This window comes from Oryctolagus cuniculus, chromosome 11 (assembly GCF_964237555.1).
Source record: "Oryctolagus cuniculus chromosome 11, mOryCun1.1, whole genome shotgun sequence".
Classification (NCBI taxonomy): Eukaryota; Metazoa; Chordata; class Mammalia; order Lagomorpha; family Leporidae; genus Oryctolagus; species Oryctolagus cuniculus.
This window is the reverse complement of record NC_091442.1, coordinates 43,247,309-43,273,832: the sequence shown is the minus strand read 5'-3', so window position 1 is coordinate 43,273,832 and position 26,524 is coordinate 43,247,309. Positions and strand designations below refer to the sequence as shown.

The window sequence follows — 26,524 nt, the reverse complement described above, 5'->3', positions numbered from 1 at the left end:
TTTTTTGGTGGTTCCATGTTTTTCACGGTTAGAACTGTGTACAATTATAATGGCTTTTTAAAGATTTATTTTATTTATTTGAAAGGCAGAGTGATTGGGTGGGGGCATATCTTTCATCTATTGGTTTACTCCCCAAATGGCTGCAACAGCTAGGGCTGAGCCAGGCCAAATGGGTGGCAGGGTCCCAAGCATTTGAGTTATCACCTGCTGCTTTCCCAGGCACATTAACAGAAAGCAGAAGCAGATCGGCACTTGAACCGGTGCTCATATGGGATGTTGCAAGCTGGGGCTTAATTCGCTGCACCACCATGCCAGCCCCTATGACTTTCTGCTCAGACACATCACACCGGCGCCAGCGCTGTGGCCGTCGGCTAAGCCTCTGCCTGTGGTGCTGGTATCCCATATGGACTCCAGTCTGTTCCAGCTGTTCCTCTTCAGCTCCAGCTCTCTGCTTATGGCCCAGGAAAGCAGTGGAAGATGGCCCAAGTCCTTGGACCCCTGTACCTGCCTGGGAGATCTGGAAGAAGCTCCTGGCTCCTGGTTTCAGATTGACCCAGCTCCAGCTGTTGTAGCCATTTGGGGAGTGAACCAGCAGATAGAGGACCTGTCTCTCCCTTTCTTTGTAACTGTCTCTCAAATAAATAAAAATCTTAAAAAGACACATCACACGGTGATTTTTCAAACAGAATAAGGAAACAAAAAACTAAAACAGGATGAGAAAACAAACTGTACCCTGCCCCCATCATCAAATTGAAATGTGAATGGAAGGAAGGGTCTAGTTTTAAATTTAGCTACATGATTAGACATTGCTGTCTCTTCTGTCTGCTGTAACAGAGCATCACAGACTGGGCAGTTTCTCAACAACACATATTTGTTTCTCAATTCTGGATGCTAGAGGTCCAGGATCAAGGCACTGTAGATTCAGCATCTGGTTCAGACAGCGGTCTTCTCAGTGTATCTTCATGTGGCAGAAGGGATGACGGGGCTCTCTGGCTCTTACGGGATAAAATTAATCTATTCAAGAGACTCCATCCTCAGTGTCTATCACTGTACTCAAAAGCCCCACCTCCACATGCCATCACACTGGGGATTAGATTTCAACATCTGATTTTGTCTATTGCAGACATTAAATAAGAATCTAGGGAAAATTTTAGCAAATAATAATGGAGCCATAGGATGAAACTCTGAAGACTTTTTTTTTTTTTAAACAAAGATTTATTTGAAAGGCAGCAGAGTTACAAAGATGTAGAAGCAGAGACAGGTCTTCCACCCACTGATTCACATTCTCCAAATGGCCCCAACAGCTGAGCTGAGTCCATCCAAAGCCAGGGCCACGAGCTTCTTCTGGGTCTCCCACATAGTTGCAGGGGCCCAAAGACATGGGCCATTCTTTGCTGCTTTCCCAGGCACATTAGCAGGGAGCTGGATCAGAAGTGGAGCAACCAGGACTTGAACTGGTACCCAAATGGGATGCTGGCACTACAGGCCAGGGATTTAACCCACTGTGTCACAGCACCAGCCCCGGAAACTCTGAAGGCTTTAACAGAGAAGAGACTATGAGAATATTCTCCTTAGGCTGGTAATGGTAATCAGCATTTATGCACTGAAAACACACCCCTGGCAAGTCTCCACTGGGGTAAGTATGACGTCATACTCCTCGGAAAGAATGGCAATAGTGTGAAGAAAGGGATGCTTCACTCCCGTACTGTGCTCTCAGTTGAATATATCCCCGCTATTCCTACCTTCACCACTTACATGAAACCACTAGGAAATAGAAAGCAGAAACATTGGTAGTGAACCAAATCACAAAATTTCCAAAGACGGCTTTAATAAATAACTTCAAAATGAACATCTGTATGCTCTAGTATTACCAGAGTGCTTGGTCAGTATGGATTTGTTGACTTCTTTCCTTGAACTGTCACAAAAAAGTCTTAAAAACTTCAAAAGATATATTTCTCCAGAGCTTCAAAGTATTTTATTTACTGAAGAATGGATCTCACTACAAACTCTTTCATATTCTGTTGGCCACTCTACCAATATAAATTCAGTCTTCATAAATAAAAAATATATTTCCATAGCAGCAGGTCTGTATCCGTTACTGTGAAGTTTGCTTTCAAGGAAATTTCATGTTTCTTCATGAATTCAATGATCTGCTCCCAAAGTAACTTCACTTGCAAAATGTCAGTCAAGTTCATAGCTCTCCATTAAAATTCAAGCCACTCTGTCATGTAAATACAATTAGATGGTGAAATCTCACCACCTTCATGGCAGTCATCAAAAACCTTTAAAAAAGAAAAAACAGCTTTTATTCACACTGAAGTTTTAAAATATTCATGACCCAACTATGTATTTAAAGCAGTGTTGAAAACAATCTGAAAGGGATTGGGACTGTGTGTAAGAACGCTCTGTGATCCCAAAGTCGGCCAATGAGAGGTCTTTCACTGCAGCACCGAGATGACTGTGCTTACCTGTGCACAGGGCAAAAAGGCGGGGAGTTACGCACACGAACAACTTAACTCCAACTAACTGGATGCTTCCCGCTAGCCTGCCTCCTGTTTGTGAAGGGTGCTTAACAGATTTCCCAATGCGTTGTTTCTTTTTCTAGGAATTTTGAAATTAGGGCATGGAGAGCTTGGGCATACAGATAAGAGCCAGTGTAACGAAACATGACTGGCAGCCCAACAATCTAAGTGCTGTGAGGAGTGGGCCAGGGATTCCTGCTCTGTGGTGTCCTGGGTTGGTACAGCAGGCAACTGACACACCTACATGACCTGGAAATGAATCTCTGAGGCTGAACTGCTTGTTACTTCCAAGCTGTACGCTCTTCAGGTTTCCTAAGCCTAAACTCTGTCACTCTTAAGGGGACAGACCACCACTAGTGCTACAGACAGGAGGAGGGTTAAATAAGACACGTGACAATCATTAACAACATGGCTGGCCTGCAGCAGGCTTTCAGATCTCATTTTCTTTTCTACTTACATTAAATGATTAGCCCTCATTAAAAAAAATCAAGGCCAAGGGTAGCAACCATGAACATCTTTGACCTGGTTATTGCAAGAGAGAATGCATAGCACTCTGTTCATTACAGGTCTGTTCATCAAAGTTATAGGGAGGTTTGGCAGCTCTTATTCACCCCTAAGACTCTGAGAAAACTGGGTGGTCTGCTCTCTTCCTTGGTGTCACTTGTACCTGGTGGCAGTCAAGGTAAAGAGAAGCCACTTGAACTCACCGGGCAGAGGCCACAAGGTGCCCGGACCAAACCTGTGGGTGGGATGATTGGACTGACTGCCCGGTACAGCTTCATGTGTCCGTCCACACTGCCAACTGTGCCTTCTTTTGCCGCGATGATCGTCATCTCCACTTTCCCATCATAAATAAGGGTATTCAAGATGGTTTCAATGTCCTCCATGGACAATTCTACCTACAAAAGGGGTATGTTAGAAAGGAGACAAAAAGGACAAGGGGATATCCTTTTGGAGGGTGTTATAAACTGTAAAGGGCCAGGATTTCTTGGCGACACAGGGAAGCACTATGCTGGAGAAGAACTGAAAGCAAACAGGGCGAGTGAATGATGGTTCAAGTTGGCACAAACCTCTAAAATGCCAGACAGAAGTCTAACCTGTTGCAGGGTCTGACACTTTGTGATGTCTTCACCCTAACTAAAATCTAGAAGTTCAAAAAGTAACATTCCTTGGGCAAAAACTTGATAGAGGTTTACATAATGCTTGAGCAAAAAGCACTTCAGATATCAGATAGTCCGAGTTCCTCATCTGTGACCTGGGAAATGATAATGGTTTGTCCAAATGCCACTCTGACTCATTTGCAGACTGTGGAAATCATCAGGGTCCTTATGGATAATCCTTTAATATGTGGGTGACACCACTAACATCTCCTAAGTATGAAAATACCCATAAATGATCGTGTCTGATATTTTGCAAATGCACTGAAATGTCGCTGAGAAAATCACGAACTTGACTTTGGATCTGAGTGGTGAAATGTACCATTAGGCCTGCTCTCGGCCCCAAGCTCCAGAACAGCTGAGACTGCCTGAAGGCAATGCCCAGCTGTGCCTGAAGCACAAGACAATGCTTCCCCAACGTGGGCTCTGCAGAAGGGTCATAGCCGTCACTGAAAAGGGGGCCTGGGCCCACCATGTTTGGAATACACTGTAAAGTGCATCCTTATGGTGATGAATACATTTTTAAAAATAAGATGAAAATTACATGAAACGTTGAGAAATTGAGTTCTGACCTTACTGATTCCCAGTTCGCAGATGTATTTCCACACTTCATGCGAAGAAGCAAATGAACTATTCCTTTGTATCATCGGATTCTGTTTGCTTTCTCGTGCAGTTTCTGCCTGTCAGGGTTGAAACATAAGAGATCCAAGCAAGAATAAGGGTGAATGTTTCCTGAATACAATTTATACAAGAGTAGAACAAATTGTTAAAACTACCAATTTCAGTATTTTCAATCTTCTAAAAATATGATATGAAAGATCATTCTTTTTGAAAAATCTTTAAAAAAAATCTGTGATATTTCCTCAATTATGCCTCACCTTGCTTTGTAGAAACTTAAAACACTGTTGGTTAAGCACCTCTACAAATTCAGATTCAAAATCCTGGTCACTGTACCAGGCTCCCCCAGTCACGGACCGGTCTGGTTGCAGGTTATAGAGCATGTACACCTTCTTTTTTGAAGCCTAGGAAAAGAAAAACATTCAACTGTTAATAAGATAACAGCATCCAAAAAACAAACTGAAAAAATAATAAACTGTTTTAGAACAGCTTTTTACGTACAGAATCGTCACACAGACAGTAGTCTCTGTATGCTCCCACACCCATATTATTAATGTCTCATATTAGTATGGAATACCGTCCACACTGAGTCAATACTGACATATCATTATCAGCTAGAGGCCACATTTTATTCAGATTTTACTAGTTTCCCCTAATGTCCTTTTCTCTCCATGATCCCATCCAGGACACTGTATTACATTTAGTCATCAGTTTTCCTTGGTCTCCTTCTGGTTGTGACAATTTCTCATCTATATGAGTATGGACACATGAATATTTATTTTATATGTTTAGTTATAATCCAGTACTATTTTATAATCTCAATTGTACCAGCTTAGAGCATTGGAGCTCTTCCATTGTATGACACTCTTGTTGTTGTGTGTGTGTTCTGGCACTTTCTTATTTCCTGCTGTCTTTAGATGTCAGCATCATCTTATGTACGAAGGAACTTGAAAAATGAAAACGGAAAATGACATTGGAAGTTGATTTTTGTACAATTTTTTTTTCTGAAATCCCTACATATGGATTTTCACAAAGACTGAAGAAAATGTATGCTTTGAGGAAACTATTGTCCATTTCTTTTAGTGGAGAACGGTATTAACAACCAATGTACAGGTGCCAGGTATGTTAATTGCTCCAGGTACTGTTGCTTTTAGGCCTTCTCAGGTGACAGATGAGATGTATGTGTGAACACTAACCATAATTCATAAAAGTAATAATTAGGATGAGTATCTGTGTAACACCTACACTTATATTAGACTGAACATGAGTTCATACTGATGTCTCCAACTCTCATCTATTTCCACTTGGATCACTGCAGCCTCCTCCGCTTGTTTATCTGTTTATCGGTTTCCCAGAAACCCGAATCCCACCACTGTTTAATAAAGAACCTGACAGCCTTTGTCCCTGGTTCCTGGGTCCACAGACCACCCCTGGGTAGATACTCACAAAGTGACTCATGTGTCAGGACAGAAGCTCTCCATTCTGGAACAACCATTTGGGCTTTGGGCCACATGACATCAGCCTAACTTCTTGAGATGGAGAGGGGACTAGCGATTGACCTCAGTCACATGGCCAAGGATTCAATCAATCAAGCCTATGTAATGCTTGCCAATAAAAACTTTGGACACTAAAGCGTGGGTGTACTTCCACGGTTGGTAATCATGCAGCCGTGTGCCAGGAAAGTGCTGCTTCTCGAGGCTATGAAATCTTCATGTCTGAAACCCTTTCAGCTCTTGTGCTTCAACTGGCAGGTTCTTTGTATCATCTAAACAAAACTGTAATGCTAACTTTAGTGCTTTCCTGGATTTTCTGAGTCCTTCTGGCAAATGACTGAACCTGAAGGAGATGTAGGATCCCCTAAATTTGTCACTAGTTGGTCAAAGCCTGGGTGTTCTGGAGACTCTTGAAGTTGTAACTGGTGTCTAAAGTGAGCACAGGATTGTACCTTTGATCTGTGAAATTTGAGTTCAGTACTTCATGTCAGAATTGCATTGCAACCAGCAACCCTCATCCATTTATATAAATGTTCCCTCCTAGTCTACTGTGTAGAGTGGCATCAGAATTTCTAAGTAGGATCCTCAAGGAAAACGACGTGATGACCCCAAGTGCTGTGCCCATGTACATTTCCTTTCACCTTTAGTCTTATGGACACTACTCACTCCCAAGTCACTTATGTCAGCACCTCACTCCTCTACTCTCTTCAGTATGTGGGTTTTTCCCACATTTGTAAAATTTAATTTCTTTGCTACACCTGCGGCACCTGCATCCCATATGGGCACTGTTAGGTGTCCCAGCTGCTTCTCTTCTGATCCAGCTCTCTGCCTATAGCCTGGGAAAGCAGTGGAAGATGGCCCACGTGCTTGGGCCCCTGCACCCACATGGGAGACCCAGAAGAAGCTCCTGGCTCCTGGCTTTGGATTGACAAAGCTCTCCTGTGCTCTACCTCTTCAACTTTCCTCACCAGTCCGTCCCCAACGCCTGATTTTCTTTTTCCACTGTGTTCACAGTCTTGCCTTCTTTAGAGCATAATACAGTTGGAATACAGTGTGCAGTCTGTTCAGATTGCCTTCTTTCACTTAGCAATATGTATAAGATTTATTCATGTCTTTCCATGAGAGCTCATTTCTCTTGATTACTGAGCAATATTCCAATCTGAAGGGTGGGCAGGAACACTGGTTAGCACTGGACAGGATGCTGTGCCAGGGCACAGGTCATTCTGTGGTCTGTTAATTCGTAACCAAGCACCCACAACAGGGCCTGGCACTTAGCAAACACTCAGTAGGTAAGTGTTCAGTGAGAAAGCTAACATGCTAGGATCAAGTGAATTTTCTTACACACCACTGTATCTGGAGAATTGTTTGACTCCAAAAATTGTTCACCAAGGAAAATGAAGTAGCTTTAGATTTTTGAATGCATAAGACAACAGAAGTTAACTATATTGGCACAAATCTAAGCAACATCTTCAAACCAATCCAATGTGAGCTAAAGGTTTAAAAAGTCTTTTTTCACCAGTTGTCTTAAATCATGACATGGCTTAAAGAATCAAAACTAGATAGGGAACAACATATGAAATAAACATTTGTGGGGAAAAAAGAGAAAATTACTCACTGCTACAGATTTAACAGCTTTGATTAGCTTTTTACTTTCCAAATTTTTAAGTATTTTATTGATTTCTGTTAATGGCAGGTTACTTTTATATCGGATATCTCTGCTCCATATTCCTATAAGAAAATAAAGTAAAATAAGTTGAATTATGGAGTTCATGGATTTTTGTTTCTATTCCTATGGATTCTATCTCATCCCCAAACTAGCAACGTAAAGCTGATAGTAAATCTTTGAACAAGAAGCTTTAGGTAAATATGTTACAAAAAAAAAAAAAAAAAAAAAGGCCAATTGAAATAGAGTTAAGACCTGTGCATAAAGTAAAGGAAGTAGGCAAAACAGTAAGTCATATGCTTTACATTTTAACTGAAAATTTCTTGGAATCTCCGTGTGGCACCCTTTAAAAGCTGTATAGAAAGGAAATAACTGCAATGAAAAAAATCATGAATGCTTTTGAATTAATTTATAATGGTCTTCTCCATTCCCTCATTTTTGTATATTTTCTCTTTAGATAGTAAACGTGAAAAGCAATGTAAAATCTGGGTCAGGGTCAACACTATGCTCGGCTGGGAACACCACCACCCTTGTGTTCCATACTCGTGTGCGCATACGTCCATTCTTTATACAACACTGCAGCTGTGCAATGGAAAATGGAAGTCTGTGGTTCTTACAGTTGCTAAAGCCCTGTGTGAGAAGTTACATGTGGAAAGGGAATGTATACAAATATACTTTGCTTTATTTTCTTTCTAATGTAGATGCATAATGAGATAGGATGGTTTTTTTTTAATAGAGAATGCTTTCTCCTAAGATTACTTTAAAAATGTTAATCTAATACATACACAAATTAATACGTTTTAGATCACACCAAATTTGCAAGCTAACATCAATACTCAACATACTCTAAATAATAATAAGTATAGGTTGTTCTCTCTGTACACAGGGAGGCAGCCTGTCGGGTTTCCCCCACCCGTCAATAAACCTTTTCCCTTAAAAAAATGACAGTAACTATAATCTTGATACAGTTCTTCTATGAGAGAGGGAAGGAGAGCTGCTGAAGTACACACCGCAACAGCAGGGGGTGCCATACCAATCATCCATCTTGTCCTTGCAAAAACCAGAGGTGTTACTATCCACGATTTACAGAACTGATGAAGAAGCTAAGACTCACAGAGTTTAAGTAACTTGTTCAAGGGGATGTATTACAAAGCAAAGATTTTAAAAACACTTAAGTTTTAACTTATTTATTTTAAACAGATAATTCATTTATGTGGCTCAAAATTCAGAAGTCTTTCCATCCCTGGCCATTGCTATCCAGTTCCTGCCTCCCTGGAGGCAACAACAGCATCAGTCTTGGGTGTCCTCCAGAGTATGACATGTATGCTATATGTGTGTGTCATTTTCCTATTCTCCCTCTTAAAACCAAGGGCAGCATACTAATCTGCTCCCTAGTCCAATCCCTGAAAAGTCAGGATCTCAGTCCTTGTATCTAACCTCCAAGACAATGTTTTTTGCTGCTTCGTCCTCACATGCTTACCTTTATTTCCTGCATCCTCTATGATTTGATATACTAGTTTTTCTTGGTTGTCTGATCCCTTCATCTTACTGTAGGGAAATAAAACAGAATGAGGAAGGCAAGGGGGTACAGGATAATCTAACAATCTACATCACTACGTAAATGAATGAGCAGACACAGTCATCACACTGACTTATTCACCAAAAGAAAGGCTTACCTTAAAAAGAATGAGACAGAGCTGTATGTACCAACATGAAAAGATGTCCAAGATATAGTAAGTGAAAAAAACAAGTTATAAAACAGCATGGATAGCATGGTCCCATTTTTGTTAAAAAAAAAAAAAAAGATTATATATAAATACATAGTATATAAATATATAACCATTTATGTGTATTTATATATAACTAGAAGAAAGCGTATTCACCAACTACTAGGAGCAGTTAATCTGGGAAGTGGAGTTCATGACAGGAGTGGGGATGATGTACAGGACAGGTCTGCACTACGCAATTCTGCATCAGCTTTTTCCCAACACATTTACTACTTTTGTAATAATTAACACTTTCTAAGAATTAAAAGTAGGTGCTTACCCAGCATTCTGAGAGTCCTTTATTCTATATAAAAGGCCTGTATTACTCCTTAAGAGATCCAATTGACCCTAAAGTGTTTTTTTAATAGAAAATAGGAGTTAATTATATTAGAGATAATCAAATCCAGTGACTTTTAACATCTTGTATTATACAGACTAAAATATCCTTCCTCGCACGGTTACTGGTCAGTTCTCACATGGGACAAGTTTTTACCAACATATCACATACAACGTATTTTTCAAAATAGCCTTTTCATTTCAAATTAAAATATCCAATATAAAAGCTTCCTATATGCTACATCCCAGCTTGGTTATATGACCAATATATACAGAATTCTTAAAAAGCAGTTTTAGAATTGTAAATACCCACAGTCAAATTCAACTATCCAACTATTATATATATAATAGAAATAAAAAAGGCTAAATATGAATAAATATCCCATGGTCCAAGTAAATAAAACTCATATAGTTAGTGGTGATACTTATTGATATGTGTAACTTACAGAGTTACCTGAAAATGAGGTAGAAAGGTAAACCAATGAATAAGGCCTATAGTAGTCTTGTTTTTATATAATACATCAAAAGTCAAATACAGTGTTTTCTACCATGCTTCTGAAATCCCTTGAATGTGAACTTGGGAGAACCTCGAAGGTGGTCCCATTGGGTTTCTTGCAGTTGGGAAACCTTGGCTGAGAGGGAACCCGTTTCCATGTGTTAAAACTGGGCAGACGTGTGACCTAGAAATGGATGAGGAACGACGGCCCTCTCCCTCCCCTATTCCCACCAAGTGGCAAAGCAGGACCACACAGCTCAATTCAGAGGCTCCTTCCAGTCATTTACTCAGCCTATAAACATTTGCTGAACCCCTGTACCGTGCCCCGTGTTAGGATAGCTTGTCTGCAGGGAGAAACACGAATTTTAAAAGAGAAATATACAACTAACTTCAATAGCATCTGATTCGCATCAAGACAAAGGTAAATTAAGGGTGGTTAGGCACTCAGGGAAGAGTCTGTGGCACAATATGGGGGTTCACCAATGGCTTCCTGGAGACAGTGGGAGAGCTTGGTCCTATAGGACAGCAGGGAGCTAGGCAGTCTGTGAAGAGGAGAAGGAAGGGCATTCCAAGCATGGAGGACAGCAGGAGCCAAGGTCCTGAGGCTTCCAACAACATGATGTGGCAGGAAATGAGAAACAACCTGTCCCTTCTGAAGTCGGAGCTGTGAGGCAGAGTGGTGCAGGAGATAAGCAGGGGCTCAGTGTGGAAACCCAGCAGCCCGGACTTCATTCTCTAGTGCACGTGGATTTTAGGTGGGAGAGTGAGTTGGTCAGAGCTGCAGTTATGGTAGATCAGGCTGGCTGCTCTGGGGCAGACACGGTTGGGGCTGCCAGGGAGGATGCCAGTGCAACTGTTCAGGCAAATGCCAAGAGCCTGAGTACAGAGGGCGCAGTGGGAATGCAAATGGGGGATCAAATCTGAGCACGGCAGCAGAGCCCAAAGCAGCACTGTTTTGTCACTTATTAACAGCCACTCCCTTGCTTGTGATCGTCTGATAGCTCTCCCACACCTGAAGCCTACGGCAGTGGGTAGATGGCTGCAGTGTTGGTGAGAGAGGGAGGCACTGAGGACAATCTTCAGTCGGAAAGGAAAAGCCTGGGAGGGAAACCAGAGGACGAAAAGGAGTATTTGCCACTGCTACAACCTCCCAGAATCCCTTCCTCTCTCCTTCCGTATCACAGCGAAATGACTAGAAAACCTCAACCCTTGTGTTCCCTTGGACTGGCAATCTGGCCCACCATTTGCTTTTATTAATGACATTTTTATTGGAACACAGCCACATCCATTTATATGTCATCACTCATGGCTGCTTCTTCCTAAAATGACAGAGTTGAGTAATTGTGGCAAAAACCATAAGGCCCACAAAGCCCAAAATATACTATCTAGCATTTTATTAAAAAAAAAATTGCCAACCCCTGGGCTTCAAGGTTGAAGGGAATGGTTTAAGGAAAGGTTTAAGTGTCTTTGAATCTCTATATATAGAGTACGAAGGCTGAGAAGTGCCATGATGTGCCCTCTGCAATACCAGGCTGGGAAAGCTGAAGGCATAGATCAAAGGTAGGGGGGACGAGCATCCAGACCAAACCGGCGGACGGTAACCTCCACCTTCGTGATCTATTCAGGCGGTCGACGGATGGGATGACGCCCACCACGCTGGGTAGGGCCATCTGCTTCACTCAGCTCACCAATGTAAATGCTAACCTTTTCCAGAATATCTTTCCAGACATCTTCAGAAACAATGGCTGGCCAGGTACCTGTGAACCTCATCTCCTAGTCAGGCTGATACATAAGGGTAACCACCACAACTACACACTGGGCAGCACTGACCACTGCCACACTGGTTGAGTATCCCTGGTTCAAAATCCGAAATGCTGCAAATCCTGAAACTTTCTGAGTGTCCACAGGATGCTCACAAGTTCCAGATATTGGAGCATTTTGGATTTGCAGATTAGGTATGCTCAATCAGTAAAGTCTATGGAAATATTCTAAAATCCCCAAAACTCCAAGATCTGAAACTTCCCTGGTCCCAAGTATTTCGGACAAGGGGCAATAAACCTAGAAATAAGGAATCACAGGAACTAGCTGGATTCCCCTTACCATGGACAGGAGTCTGTTGATGGCCACAGCCCGCTGCTGCGCTTCTATGTGAGGCATTTCATTCTGAATCACCTGGTCTGTGATGCCATGAGGGAACTGCTGGCATAATTCTATAATCCTAGAAACAAAGGGAGAACGATTCCATTCTCATTTACCTTCCAAAAGGCAGTGGTGGGGGTGGGGTTTGTGGGGAATACGAGCAAAGCAGTTTGTGTCCCTCCTCCCCCACATTTGGCAGATAATCCAGGCTTCTATTTAGTTTTGAACGAAAGCATGACAAAAATTGAGGAAGACACTATCTATATATATGTATTCACATGATTTTAAAATTATTGTTATTTTAAGGGAAGTATCCCTCACCAATATGAACTTTTTTTTTTTTTTTTTTTTTTTTTTGACAGGCAGAGTGGACAGTGAGAGAGACAGAGAGAAAGGTCTTCCTTTGCCGTTGGTTCACCCTCCAATGGCCGGTGCACCGCGCTGATCCGATGGCAGGAGCCAGGTGCTTCTCCTGGTCTCCCATAGGGTGCAGCACTTGGGCCAAGTACTTGGGCCATCCTCCACTGCACTCCCTGGCCACAGCAGAGAGCTGGCCTGGAAGAGAGGCAACCGGGACAGAATCTGGCGCCCCGACCGGGAGTAGAACCCGGTGTGCCGGTGCCTCAAGGCAGAGGATTAGCCTAGTGAGCCGCAGTGCCGGCTAATATGAACTTTTAATTAGAGCAAAAGTTTAATAAAAACACAGAAAAAATATTCTAGCTAAGACATCAATTTTCTCAGATGAAATAAGTAAACAAAGTTAAGCTACAGCTCTGTTAGAAGGCAAATCAAATATTGCTAATAGGAAGCCCAATTTTTTTTTTTTTTAAACTTGAAATGCGGAGTAGAGAGAGAGAGAGAGATTGAGCTTCTATCTGCTGGTTCACTCCTCTTACTGCACCAGCCAGCAATGGGTCAGGCTGAAGCCAGGAGCCAGGAGCCAGGAACTTCTTCAGGGTAGCAGGGGCCCAAGCGCTTGGGCCATCTTCCACTGCGTTTCCCTGGCGCATTAGCACGGAGCTGGATCAGAAGTAGAGCAGCTGGGACTCAAACCAGAACCCATTTGGGATGCCGGCGCTGCAGGGGGTGACTCTGCCTGCTGTGCCACAACTCAGGCCTCAGGCCTGTTTTTAGAATTATCCCTATCAAACAACAGAAGTCCAAATCCTGTCTTAGGATCAATAAATGCGTTACCTGTGCAGTTTGAGAAAGTCAGGGTCTTCTTAAAATCATGTGATAAAACAGAAATAACAGAGCACTGGCAAAATAATCAAAATTGGAAGAGGCTTTAGGCGCCCTAAAACCTTAAGTTCAATACTTTACACTGGGGGCCGGCTTTGTGGGTGACGTACATATGGGCACTGGTTCATGTCCGGCTGCTCCATTTCCCATCCTGCCCCCTGCTAATGGCCTGGGAAACGCATGGAGGATGGCTCAAGTGCTTGGGCCCCTGCCACCCAGAAGGGAGACCTGGATGAAGGTCCTGGCCTGGCCCCGGCCATGGCCATTGCAGCCATCTGGGGCGCGAACTAGCAGATGGAAGAGTTCTCTGTCTTTCCCTCTCTCTATGTAACTCTTTCAAATAAATATTTTTTAACATTTCACACGAAGCTGTGTGGCGTAATCTGGATTTATAATCACAAACTGCACCCCAACTCAGTGCAAACGTCCAGTCTCAGGAGTCCCCAGGAATAGGAGCGATCCTGGATCAGAACACACACTCATAACTTCCCAGACCAAAGTTAACTCCAAGTTGCAAGCTGTCAACCCCGTTTTGAACTTTTCTCGTAGGGAAAAAGCGGATTGGAGAGAGAGGGTCCAGAACCCACCATCACTTTCCCGCATGCTCACCCAACCTGCTCTGGCCGGGGTCCAGGGAGCCTAGAGAAGGGGTCCAGCTGCCCAAATAGCTGGCTGCCTACAAGGCGTCCTGCGCCGGGAACCCAGTTCCCGGCTTACCTGTTTTCTATTTCGACAGGATCCGCGTCAGGCGGCTGCACCTTCACCTTCACTTCAGCCATGAGGGCGCAGTTCGCGTTCCGTCTGGGGAGAGGTGCACCGAGCCGCTAGAGACCCAACGGGGGAACCCTGGAGCCGGCGGCAGACAACGCAGGGCCGGGCTAGGGGGCCTTCTTCCTCGTGTCGCGGCCGGTCCTTCCTGGCCCGTCGGCTTGGGGCGGCCAAGCCGCGCCTGTTCCAGCACTCGGACCGACTCTCTACAGTTCCTTATATTCGCTGTCCAGGATGTCCCTCCCCTTGTGGGAAGAAAGAGCCTGGTTCCTTCATTCTACGCTGGGAAGTCACCTTTTCAATATTTTGCAACCTCCGAGCAGGCATATTCTTGGACGCCGCCGACAAAGCCGTGGGAAAGGCGCTCCAGGCGCGCGTGGGTCTCCACGCCAGCGGCATGGGCGGGGCTGGTTGCTAGGGAGCCGCGTTTCCGCCAATCATCTGCCTAGTTCCCAGAGGGCGGGGCGCGGCTCGAAGCGTCGGTGGTAACCTGGGCCCGAGCGAAGGAGGCGAGTGGCGGTGAGCGACCCGCGCGACCCTGCTGTGGGCGGCGGAGGTGCTCTGGAAGTTCTGACCTCGGTCTTGTTGGCTGCAGAAGGAAGAGGGCATCCTCATTCCAGCCGAGCTGTCCTTGGTGGGCGAGGGCTAGGAGCAGACGCGTTCCGGATCTGGTCGGCAAGGGGCCGGGGCAGATGCAGGGAGCGGTCGGGTGGGCACTGCGGGATGCTGGTGACCAACCCCTCCGCTAGGACCCAGCCGATCCGCCTGATTCCGGATCCTCTTGGCGAGGGCCCCATTGGCCTCCCCAGACTCCCAACGGCAGCTACTGGTTGCAACGTGCGACTCCCTCCCTAAATATTTTTATTTTCAACTATTTAAAAAATTTTATTTTAACTGCCTCCTCCTCTTGAATGGTCACGTGAGTACGGGCAGGTCCCCCCACCCCCCGAGTCCACCCGCCGGTTTCCAGGGGCGACTGCTATGCTGTGGTTTATATTCTTGGCTGTCAGTCTGGAACTGTCGAACAAGAAGATGTTAGGTTTAGTTCTTCCACTTGGAGGAATTACAGCCTCTGGCAACACTCAGGCCAAAAAGAACAGCATTAGTAGAACTGCAGCAACTAAAACCCAAGAGATGCTGGAAATAGCCTAACTGCAAATTGATTTTTTAAATAAAAAGCACAAGAGCAATTGTAAATAATAAAGTGAAGGTGCAAGAAGTAGACTCTAAGAATTGGATGGATATCTAGATTATAGTGGAATAAAGCCTATGTGTCCATTATCAGTGAAATTGGGAAAGGCAGTACAGAGATGCAAATGGTTGCTGTTACAATGAGGAATTTTTTCCCTTCAAGCGCATACATTAAAAAATTGAGCCCCCACCCCCTCCAGCAAAAAAAAAAAAAAAAAGACCAATAAGGATTTCATGCTGGTATTCAGTTATTTATAAGTACAGTAAATTGATTGGGAAACATGTTTCTTGGGTACTTCTTTTAAAATTTTTTTTTAAAGATTTATTTTATTTGAAAGACAGAGTTACAGAGAGAGGTAGAACCAGAGACAGAGGAGTCTTCCATCAGCTGGTTCACTTCCCAAACGACTGCAATGGCCGGAGCTGAGCCAATCCAAAGCCAGGAGCCAGGAGCTTCTTCCAGGTCTCCCACGTGGGTGCAGGGGCCCAAGGATTTGGGCCATCTTCCACTGTTTTCCCAGTAGATCGGAAGTGGAGCAGCCAGGACTTGAACTGGCTCCTTAATGGGATGCCGGCACTGCAGGCCAGGGCTTTAACCCGCTGTACCACATCACAGGCCCCTGCTGGGTACTTTTTGTATCTGTACCAGCTTCCTTTCTGCTGAGAAGTAATATCCTGCTGTCCTAAAATATCTTTACAGCTTTTAGAAATAATTTCTGGTGACATTTGTAGGGCCAAGGACCTGGAGCTTTCCCAGAGGAGTTGGTTGTAAATTAACATTTCATGCTACATACAGAGTTATTTTTGTTCTGCGTGTGTAATGAATTTTTCCCAGGCCGAGGTGGCACAGTTAGCAAAGGCAGGGAACGGTATTGATCCAGAAGGAACTGAGGTCAGAATGTTAGCGATGGTCTTTGCTCTGCCTAATTTTTTAAAGGGTTATTTTATTTATTTGAAAGGCACAGTGACAGAGAGAGGGGTGGCGGGAAAGACACAGAAAGAAAGAGATCCATCTGCTGATTCATCCTCCAAATGACCACAACGGTTCCGGCTGTGGCAGACCGAAGCCAGGCACCTGGAGCTCCATGTGTGTTTCCTACACGGGTGGCAGGAGCTCAGGCACTTTGGGCCATCTTCCACTGTTTTCCCAGGAGTGTTAACAGGGAGTTGGCTCTGAAGTAGAGCAGCCAGGACTCCAACTGGCATTCTGATATGGAATGCGGGTGTCGCAGGTGGCAGCTCAACCCACTGTGCCACAGGACCAGCCCCTGCCTTATTTATTTAATCTGCCCATTTAAAATGACTCTTTTATCCCCCATTTTATCCATTCTTGTTCCTTTCTCAGAACTAGTTTGTAGGGGTGGGGGAATCTTTTTTTTTTTTTTATCCATCATTTGTGGGCCATACAAAATTATCAACTTAAAAATTAGCCTGCTATAAGTTTATTGAATTTGAGTCCTGCCTGTGGTTACCTTGACAGGGCCAGAACAAATGACATTCTCCACCCCTGATGTAGACAGTTAAAATTTCACAAAGGACTTCAACAGCACAAACTTAGTTCACATATCATGATTACTTCAGTTGAAAATTGAATAATATTTGCAGTTGCATATTAGCGGTGTTCGCTTTAGATTTTACCACTTTTGCTGCATTTATGTTGCTCTTCAGCGTCTATATTTGGGCCTAAGTGCACGTTGGGATGTCTTTTTTTCCCTAATGTTTTCCATGCAAGGAGAGGAGATGACGGCTGGTTCAGTGTGTGTCCCTCAGATCATTCCACTGCGAGTGCCCCAGCCGGGAAGAGCAAACCATGAAATCGACAACAACACTCTCTTGGAAATGAAATCAGGTAGGAGTCGCGTGTATCTGAAATGGCTTAAAATGACATTATTATTTTCTGTGTTTATCTGGGAGCTGATTTCTCTGGGCGTGCTTTCTATAGTCAGGACTTTGGAGTTGAAAACTTCCAAGATTTGAGCAGTGCTGGACGTGGATGGTGTATAAAGTGCTGTGTATTTAGGTTCATGCAGTTAGGTCGGATCAGCCTTGCGCTTCTGCTGGTGTTTAGTTGTAGCATTGCCTTTCCTCCCTAAGCCACCCAAGGTCAGATGTCCCAGTGCCTACTCAGATGCTCCTGGACGCCCCTGCCCATTATTTTCCTGGGATAATAAATTTGATCTACTCACAGACTTTCCAGTCAGACAGATCAGAGGTTGAGTCGCAGCGTTGACAACTTCTGGTGACCTGGGGCACATTTCTTTGCCTTTCTGAGTCTCGGTTTCTTCATTGTGATGTAAAGATAAGATAATACCACCCACCGCTTAGAGCCACTGTGACTGTTAGGTGAGCTGGCATACACATGAGGTGTACGGCCTCTGGCAGGCAGTAATGCCAAAGCGAATCTTAGCTATTATTACAGAAATAAAACAGCAACTGTATTTTTTGGTACTGAATATACTTCAAACCCACATCTATATTTGTATATGTGTATACACTTAAAATAAGAAACTAGTTTCTGTAGGTAATATGAAGCAGCATTTGTATAAAAAAAGACTTTGAGATTCCAATTATGTACTTTAGTAAATAAATTGTATGCTAATTATTTACATTTCTAGTATGACCCCTAGACCAAGACTTTTAAGATGTTATACTGTGACCTCCTTTATCTTAACAGCTAACATGATTTTTTTTTAAAAAATTATTTTATTTATTTGAAAGGCAGAGGTACAAAGAGAGGTAGAGACAGAGAGACGGAGGTCTTCCATCCTCTGGTTCACTCCCCAAAAGGCTGCAACGACTAGGGCTGGGCCAGACTGAACCCAGGAGCCAGGAGCTGCTTCTGGGTCTCCCATGTGGGTGCAGAGGCCCAAGTACTTGGCCCATCCTCCACTGCTTTCCCAGGTGCATCAGCAGAGAGCTGGATCAGAAGTGGAGCAGCTGGGACATGAACTGGTGCCCACATGGGATGCTGGCACTGCGGGCTGAGGCTTAACTTGCTATACCGTAGCACCAGCCCTCATGAAAATGCTTTTTTTTTTTTTTTTTAAATTTATTTATTTTAGAGGCAGAGTTATATACAGAGAGGGGAGACAGAGAAAGGTCTTCCATCTGCTGTTTCACTCCCCAGTGGCCACAATGGCCAGAGCTGAGCTGATCTGAAGTCAGGAGCCAGGAGCTTTTTCCTTGTATACCATGTGGGTGCAGGGGCCCAAGCACTTGGGCCATCTTCTGCTGCTTTCCCAGGCCATTAGCAGGGTGTTGGATGGGAAGTAGAGTAGCCAGAACGTGAACCAGCAATCACATGGGATGCTGGCACTGTGGGCTGCCCTGTTTCAATGCCAGCTAAACCCCCCTGTTTCAATGCCAGCCCCAAGAAAACTCTTTACAAGGTTATCCATAAGAATACTTGTAATTGCAAAATAAAAATAAAGAAAATGACAATGAACAAGCCTACCTATCCATCTGTAGGAAATTGGTTAACTATCTTTCAACTCTGCAAGAGATTGTGATGTAACCTTAACAGAGAGTGAAGACCTTTGTGTGCCAATGTAGGACGATATCCAAGACGTGCTGTTAAATGAAAATGGAAATGTGTGGACTGAGTGATGGTATTCCACCACTGATGTGAAAAAAGTGGGTAAATAAGAATATATGCATAGGTCTTTCTATGGATATTAAAATTTTTTTAAGGATACTCAACATACCATTGGATGCCTCTGTGGTAGGAGGGAGAATTTTCGTTGTGTATCCCTTTTGAACCTTTGGAATCTTGAGTTTATTACCTTTAATTTTTTCCTATAAAGTATAGGGATCATTTACCAAGTTCAAATAAAATATAATAGAGGATTCTTAAGAGATGCTCAAAAATTAAAACTTAGCTTCTGGAGCTGGTACTGTGGCATAGTGGGTAAAGGTGCCGTCAATGATGCCGGCATCTCATGTGGGCACTGGTTTGAGTCCTGGCTGCTCCACTTCTGATCCAGCTCCCCACTAATGAACTTGAGAAAAAGCATCAGAAGATGGTCCAAGTTCTTGGGCCCCTGCATCCACATGGGAGACCCAGAAGAAGCTCCTGCCTCCCGACTTTGGCCTGGCCCAGCCCCAGCCTTTACAACCATCTGGTGAGTGATCCAGTGGATGGAAGACCCATCTCTGTCTTTTCCTCTTCCTCTCTCCCTGTAACTCTGCCTTTCAAATAAATAAAATATTTTTTTTTTCTGACAGGCAGATTAGACAGAGAGAAAGGTCTTCCTTTTCTGTTGGTTCACCCTCCAGTGGCCGCTGCGGCTGGTGTGCTACGGCCGGCGCACTGTGCTGATCCGAAGCCAGGAGCCAGGTGCTTCTCCTGGTCTCCCATGGGGTGCAGGGCCCAAGCACTTGGGCCATCCTCCACTGCACTCCTGGGCCACAGCAGAGAGCTGGCCTGGAAGAGGGGCAACCGGGACAGAATCCGGTGTCCTGACTGGGACTAGAACCTGGGGTGCTGGCGCTGCAGGTTTAGGATTAGCCTAGTGAGCCGCAGCGCCTGCCCAAATAAATAAAATCTTTAAAAAGAAAACTTAGCTTGTACTTTGTGGGTATTGTTATCTTAAAACTGACTCCTATTCCATGCGTATCAGTGCCCTGTTGGCGAGGCACAACAGGTGCTGGCTCAACAGCATAGCGTATGGAGCCAGCCCAGCAGAGTCGAACCACAACTCCTGTTACTTAGCAAGCTTCAGCATCTCTCCAAGGCTCAGTTACATCATCTGTGAAATGGATATAAAATGGGAACAGCAGGTAAAATGAGCCAGTTCATAAAAAGCACAGTGCCGACACAGAGAAAGAATGAATTATTGTTAATTATTAGTGTTCATTTCCACAGTGTATAGAAAATCTTCCAGAGTACCCGACCTGCAGGTGTTATTCATGGACCTGATACTTTACTGCTCCTTACAGATATCCTGTTTTGTTTTTTTCAGACACCCCAGATGTCAACATATATTATACCCTGGATGGCAGCAAACCTGAATTTATAAAGAGAATTGGGTATGGTGAGAACAATACATTGAAGTATACAAAACCCATTACCCTGCCTGATGGAAAAATACAAGTGAAAGCTGTTGCAGTCTCTAAGTAAGTTAAGGACACAGTCATCAAATTAATGTATAATGTAACAAGGTGGTGTCTCAATTTTATTTTTCTTCTTAAGAGAATCAGAGCGCTAATGATTATTTTTCATTTCAGGATACATAGGTAACTTTTTAAAAAAAGATTTATTTTGTTTGAAAGAGTTACGCAGAGAGAAAGAGAGGCAGAGAGGCAGAGGGAGGGAGAGAGAGAGAGAGAGAGAGAGGGCTTCCATCTGCTGGTTCACTTCACAACTGGCCACAACGGTCAGAGCTGCGCCAATCTGAAGCCAGGAGCCTGGAGCTTTTTCTGGGTCTCCATGTGGGTGCAGAGGCCCAGGGACTCGGGTCATCCTCCGCTGCTTTCCCAGGCCATAGCAGAGAGCTGGGTCAGAAGTGGAGCAGCTAGGACTCAAACCGGCACCCATATGGGTTGCCAGCACTGCAGGTGGTGGCTTTACCCACTAAGCCACAGCACCGCCCCTATATAGGTAACTTTTGTGTTCTTTTTAAAGATTTATTTATTTGAAAGGCAGAGTGACAGAGAAAGAGAGAGAGAGATCTTCCATCCACTGGTTCACTCCCCAGATGCCCACAACAACCACAACCAGGGCTGGACCAGGCTAAGACCAGGAGCCAGGAACTCAGTCTAAGTCTCCTACGTGGGCAACAGGGGCTCAACTGCTTGAGCCATTATGTGTTCCCTCCCTGAATGTGCATCAGCAGGAAGAGGAAGCTGGAACTGGGAGTGGATCAGGGACTTGAACCCAGGCACCTGGATACGAGATGCAGGCACCCTAAACAGCATCGTACCCACAGCACCAAATGTCCACCTCATGCTGCAGATCCTACATTAAAGATGATTGCTTTGGCATCTGGAAATTAAATAATTAAAATGAAGCGAAACAATCCTTTCATAGATATTATATTTTTTATTGAACATTGGAATTTGTGGCCTTTTCTCACTTGCCAGATCATTTCTGTCCAAACAAATCATCTCGGATCCATTAAAAATTCAGAAGCTATTTGAGGGGTGGGCACTTGATGTGGCCGCCAAGACACCGCCGGGCATGCACACAGGGATAGGTACTTAGTGGGCATGCAGTGGGATGGAGAGTGGCACAATGACCGTAGTTTTAGACTCTTCTGAAAGATGTTTTTAACTCATCAGATGACATAGGCATTACATGCTTCTTCATTAGACTGCTATCCACAGCTTCTACTGGGGCCTGCTTACAGCATTAGGCACTAGGGGTAAAAAGCATTTATTTAGGGGCTGGTGTTATGGCATAGCAGGTAGATTTGCTGCCTGCGACACTGGCATCTCATATGGGCACTAGTTCATTTCCTGGCTGTTCCACTTCTGATCCAGCTCCCTGCTAATATGCCTGGGAAAGCAGAAGATGGCCCAAGTGTTTGGACTCCTGCACCTAGGTGGGAGACACAGAAGAAGCTCCTGACTCCTGGCTTTGGCCTGACACAGCCCAGGCCATTGCAGCCAGTTAGCAAGTGAACCAGCAGATGAAAGATCTCTCTCTGTCTGTCCCTCTCTCTGTGACTCTGACTTCCAAATAAATAAAGAAATCTTTTAAAAAATTATTTTATTTATTTGAGAGAATGAAGAAACTGCTACAGTATTTCAGATATGCTCAACTTAGGGAAAGTGTTTCTACAAAAATTTTTGATTTTCAACTCAATTAGTGCTTCTGTAAATTTATAATAAAATAATTCTTTATGGAAATTCTGCTTCATTCAAATCTATTTCTAGTTACTTAAGGTAATCGATTTCTTAGTCAGGAGACAAACATACATGAGACTGTTAACAGTCGAAGGTTATTAACATTAAGAAAAATTTTCATGAAGTTTTGAATGATATAGGAAACTATGATATAACAAGTGTAAAAATTAGGATACAGGGCCAGCGCTGCGGCTCAATAGGCTAATCCTCCGCCTTGTGGCGCCAGCACACTGGGTTCTAGTCCTGGTTGGGGCGCTGGATTCTGTCCCGGTTGCCCCTCTTCCAGGACAGCTCTCTGCTATGGCCCAGGAGTGCAGTGGAGGATGGCCCAAGTCCTGGGGCCCTGCACTCCATGGGAGACCAGGAGAAGCACCTGGCTCTTGCCTCCGGATCAGCGCGGTGCGCTGGCTGCAGCGCGCTGGCCGCGGCGGCCATTGGAGGGTGAACCAACGGCAAAGGAAGACCTTTCTCTCTCTGTCTCTCTCTCTCACTGTCCACTCTGCCTGTCAAAAAAAAAAAAATTAAAAAATTAGGATACAAGATTATACTGTATTATTTTAAGTATGTTTAAAACTGTACAAAGACTAAAAGATAAAAACTTGAGTAGCCTTTGCCTCCAGTGATACAATCATGTATGCTTGCTGTTTTCTTGATAACATTTGTAGCTTCCAGAATTTAGCAGTGAGAGTTATTTTTGTAACACGGTAATAATAATAATAATAATAATAATAGGGTTGGCACTGTGACGTAGCAGGTAAAGCTGCCGCCTGAAGCACAGGCATCCCATATGGGCACCAGTTCAAGACCCGGCTGCTCCTCTTCTGATCCAGCTTCCTGCTATGGCCTGGGAACACAGTAGAAGATGACCCAAGTCCTTGGGCCCCTGTACCCATGCGGGAGACCAGGAAGAAGCTCCTGGCTCCTGGCTTCAGATCGGTGCAGCTCTGGTCATTGCACCAACTAGGGGGTGAACCAGCAGATGGAACACCTCTTTCTCTCTCTACCTCTCCTCTCTCTGTTAACTCTGACTTTCAAATAAATAAATAAATCTTTAAAATAATAATAATAAACAATGTAATAAAGAAGGTGAAGGACTGTCGCTCCCCCATTCGCGGAGGAACGACACAGGACCCTGCGCTGTTCTTTCGTCTGCTCAGCCCTTCCCGGGTTTGCTGCTGGTTCTTCCCGGGTTGGCTGCCGATCCCTCCACCTCTGTGGAGGGGCGGCTCCCCCTGCCACTTTCCCCACTTCCGCGGGGGAGCGGCACACTGCCGGCCGGCTCTCTCGGGGGCTGCTCAGATGTTATCCGGATGTTCCCCTTAGATGTTCCTGGTGCATATTGTCTCTCTCCTCCTTTATAGTCCTCTTCCACCAATCCCAACTCTGCTACCCACGTGCCGAGCACGCTGCTCTCCTCCAATCAGGAGCAGGATCAGCTCCTGCAGGTTATTGGTCGAACTGGAGGCAGCTGCGTAGAAGCTGTTTCCTCCTCTCCCAGCGCCATATAGTGGGAGAGCAGATGCATAGAATAAGTCTTAATTCCAGTAACTTAGTCTAGTCCGAGTTGCTCCCCACAAAGGACCGCTGAAATGATCATGTAACCAGTGCTGCTCACCCTGGGCTGTTCCTGCATAACAAACCACTCTGAAAGGCATTCGTTTCCATTACTCAGTGTTCTGCACGTCAGCTCTTTGAGGTACGTTCGGCAGTGCGGTTCTTCTGCTGGCCTGCCCTGGGAGCACTGGCGTCCTCGTGGTCTGAGAGCTTGACTTGCTCTGGTGGCTGAAGCTGGCTGTTGGCTGAGCCATGTGTCTGCAGTGGGCTATGCTGAGATTTTTCCTCATAGTGTCCCAGTGCAAAAGCAGTGAGAGAAAAGGCAAGCCCCGCCACACATCTATTTCAGCTATTTTCTTGGTCTCTGCTTGTGTTGCATATGGTAATTTTTTTTTTTAAAAAAAGGAATGTCTATATTTGAAGGGCAGAGTGACAGAGATCTTCCATTGGCTGATTCACTCCCCAACAACAGCCGTGGCTGGGATAGGAGCTCCATCCAGGTCTCCCATTTGGGTGGCAGGAGCCCAAGCAGTTGGGCCAACATCCACTGGCTTCACAGGCGCATTAGCAGGGAGCTCAGCTGGGAGCAGAGCAGCAGGGCCTCGCATGGGCACTGTGATATGGGATGCCCGTGTTGCAAGCAGTTGCTTAACTTGCTGATGTCCCTGTCCTAATGTTTCATTGGCCAAAAGCAAGTCACATGGCCCCACCCAGAGGCAATGTAGAAGAGGATTCTTCAAAGGCACAGATATTGGAAGGCTCAGTGCATGGGGCCCATTAGAATAACAGTCAACCACGGTGTGCATTAGAACTCCCCAGGGAGTTTGCAGAATTCCCCCCACATCCAGGCCATGCCCTAGATTAGTTAAATAGCAATCCTCTGGAATGACTTGGGCATCAGTATTTTAAAGTTTTCAGGGGATTCCAATAGGTACCCGAAATTGACCACAACTGACATAAGCCACTGGGGGAAATGTTTTCACTGGTAGAACTTTGAAGGACACACTTTTAGGAAATACACTTCTATTAAAGCATGGTATCCTAAGATGAAGGGAGTAACAACATAAAGCACAGCTGGCATAAAAAGAAGATACTCTGTGAAGCTCTGTAGCCAGAGACTGGTATGTGTGCTTCCCTGTGGCCATGTATCTGTGAGTGTCACATCGGAGAATGGTCAGGAAAGGCGGCAGGTGACAGGAGGGGCCGGGAACTCGGGATCCTCTCAGAGGTCATCAGATGTTGATGTAATGAAGGCAGGTAGTTGGGGGACTTAGAGTCTTCCAAGAACAGTTGTTTTCTTTAGCAGAACCATGAGGGATTTTGCAATTTTGCTACAGTGGTTCATAAAACAAACTTAATGGTGAGTTCCCCGGGCATCTCCCTGCATTCTGCAGCTGCTTGGAATGTAGAACGTACCCTAAACTATTAACTTCCTTCCTGGAGGTCTTTCTATCCAACCTGGGATGGAGATGCATTCCGGGACTCAGTACAGGATATTCTGTGTGTAGAGAACGTGCAGACGTCACATCCGTCAACAGCAACAGAGGCCAGAAAGAAAGTGTTTTGAGAGAGGTAACTTGGGATATGGAAAGAGGACAGGACTTGGGAGAACTGAGGGTCTGGGTTTATTTTTTCTTAAATTTATTTATTTGAAAGGCAGAGTTACAAAGAACCAGAGGCAGAGAGAGACAGAGACAGAGAGAAAGTCAAGTCTTGGGGCCGGCGCTGTGGTGCAGTGGGTTAACACCCAGGCCTGAAGCGCTGGCATCCCATATGGGTGCTGGTTGGAGACTCAGCTGCTCCACTTCCAATCCAGCTCTCTGCTGTGGCCTGGGAAAGCAGTAGAAGATGGGCCAAGTCCTTGGACCCCTGCACCTGCATGGGAGACTCAGAAGTTCCTGGTTCCTGGCTTCAGATTGGCACAGCTCCAGACGTTGCAGCCAACAGGGAGTGAACCATCGGGTGGAAGACCTCTCTTTCTCTCTGCCTCTCCTTTCTCTGTGTAACTCTTTCAAATAAATAAATACATAAATCTTTAAAAAATTAAAAAAAAAAAAAAAGAAAGTCAGTCTTTTATTCACTGGTTCACTTCCCAAATGGCTGCAATGGCCAGAGCTGCATCAATCCAAAGCCTGGATCCAGGACTTTCTTCTGGGTCTCCCATGTGGTTGCAGGGGCCCAAGGACCTGGGCCATCTTCTGCTCTTTTCCCAGGTCATAGCAGAGAGCTGGACCAGAAGTGGAGCATCTGGGACTCGAACCGATGCCCACGTGGGATGCCAGCACTGCAGGCGGTGGCTTTACTTGCTGTGCCACAGCACCTGCCCCAGAGGGTCTGGATTTTAATCCAGGTTTTATCGTTTCCTCTTTGTGCAACCTCTATGAAATTGGGTGGCCTTCTGATTTTTGGTTCCTCCTTTGTTAACGAAGGTTGCTAGAATGTACTTGACAGCTGTTGTGATGATCAGAGATCATTGTTATTGTTGTTTGTTATCAGATTCTTTTTTTGTTTTCTTTGATAGGCAGAGTAGACAGTGAGAGAGAGAGAGACAGAGAGAAAGGTCTTCCTTTACTGTTGGTTCACCCTCTAATGGCCGCTGCGGCCGGCGTGTTGCGCTGATCCGAAGCCAGGAGCCAGGTGCTTCCTGCTGGTCTCCCATGCGGGTGCAGGGCCCAGAAGGACCTGGGCCATCCTCCACTGCCTTCTTGGGCCACAGCAGAAAGCTGGACTGGA

At 44.9% G+C, this 26,524-nt stretch overlaps 2 protein-coding genes across 7 annotated transcripts in view; one reads left to right on the top strand and one right to left on the bottom strand.

The window, feature by feature from the left end:
• Positions 1-1,192: 1,192 nt before the first annotated feature.
• Positions 1,193-14,368, bottom strand: POLR3F (RNA polymerase III subunit F). 2 transcript variants are annotated; one of them, XM_008256346.4, is made up of 10 exons: positions 14,150-14,332; positions 12,152-12,269; positions 9,500-9,567; positions 9,130-9,150; positions 8,934-9,001; positions 7,406-7,518; positions 4,558-4,701; positions 4,252-4,359; positions 3,230-3,421; positions 1,193-2,282 (listed from the first exon to the last, which is right to left on the bottom strand). In XM_008256346.4, the coding sequence occupies exons 1-10, from the start codon at positions 14,209-14,211 to the stop codon at positions 2,205-2,207; spliced, it is 972 nt and encodes a 323-aa protein (XP_008254568.1). In that variant the 5' UTR covers positions 14,212-14,332; the 3' UTR covers positions 1,193-2,204. The 2 variants fall into 2 exon arrangements, with proteins under 2 accessions (XP_008254568.1, XP_002710999.1); XM_002710953.5 differs by lacking the exon at positions 9,130-9,150 and having other exon boundaries at positions 14,150-14,368.
• Positions 14,369-14,600: 232 nt separating this feature from the next.
• DZANK1 (double zinc ribbon and ankyrin repeat domains 1) overlaps positions 14,601-26,524 on the top strand; it is a 64,282-nt gene continuing 52,358 nt past the window's right edge. For 3 of the 5 annotated variants that reach the window (XR_516674.4, XR_516673.4, XM_002710988.5), the window contains exons 1-3: positions 14,635-14,834; positions 17,124-17,240; positions 20,353-20,506. Coding sequence is in view for 3 of the 5 variants with exons in the window: in XM_002710988.5 (XP_002711034.3) it covers positions 17,132-17,240; positions 20,353-20,506 (263 nt within the window). In the remaining 2 variants the exon portion in view is untranslated. Of the gene's footprint in view, positions 14,872-17,123; positions 17,241-20,352; positions 20,507-26,524 lie in introns of all 5 variants that reach the window. The other 2 variants (XM_008256348.4, XM_051845350.2) reach the window with 2 other exon arrangements.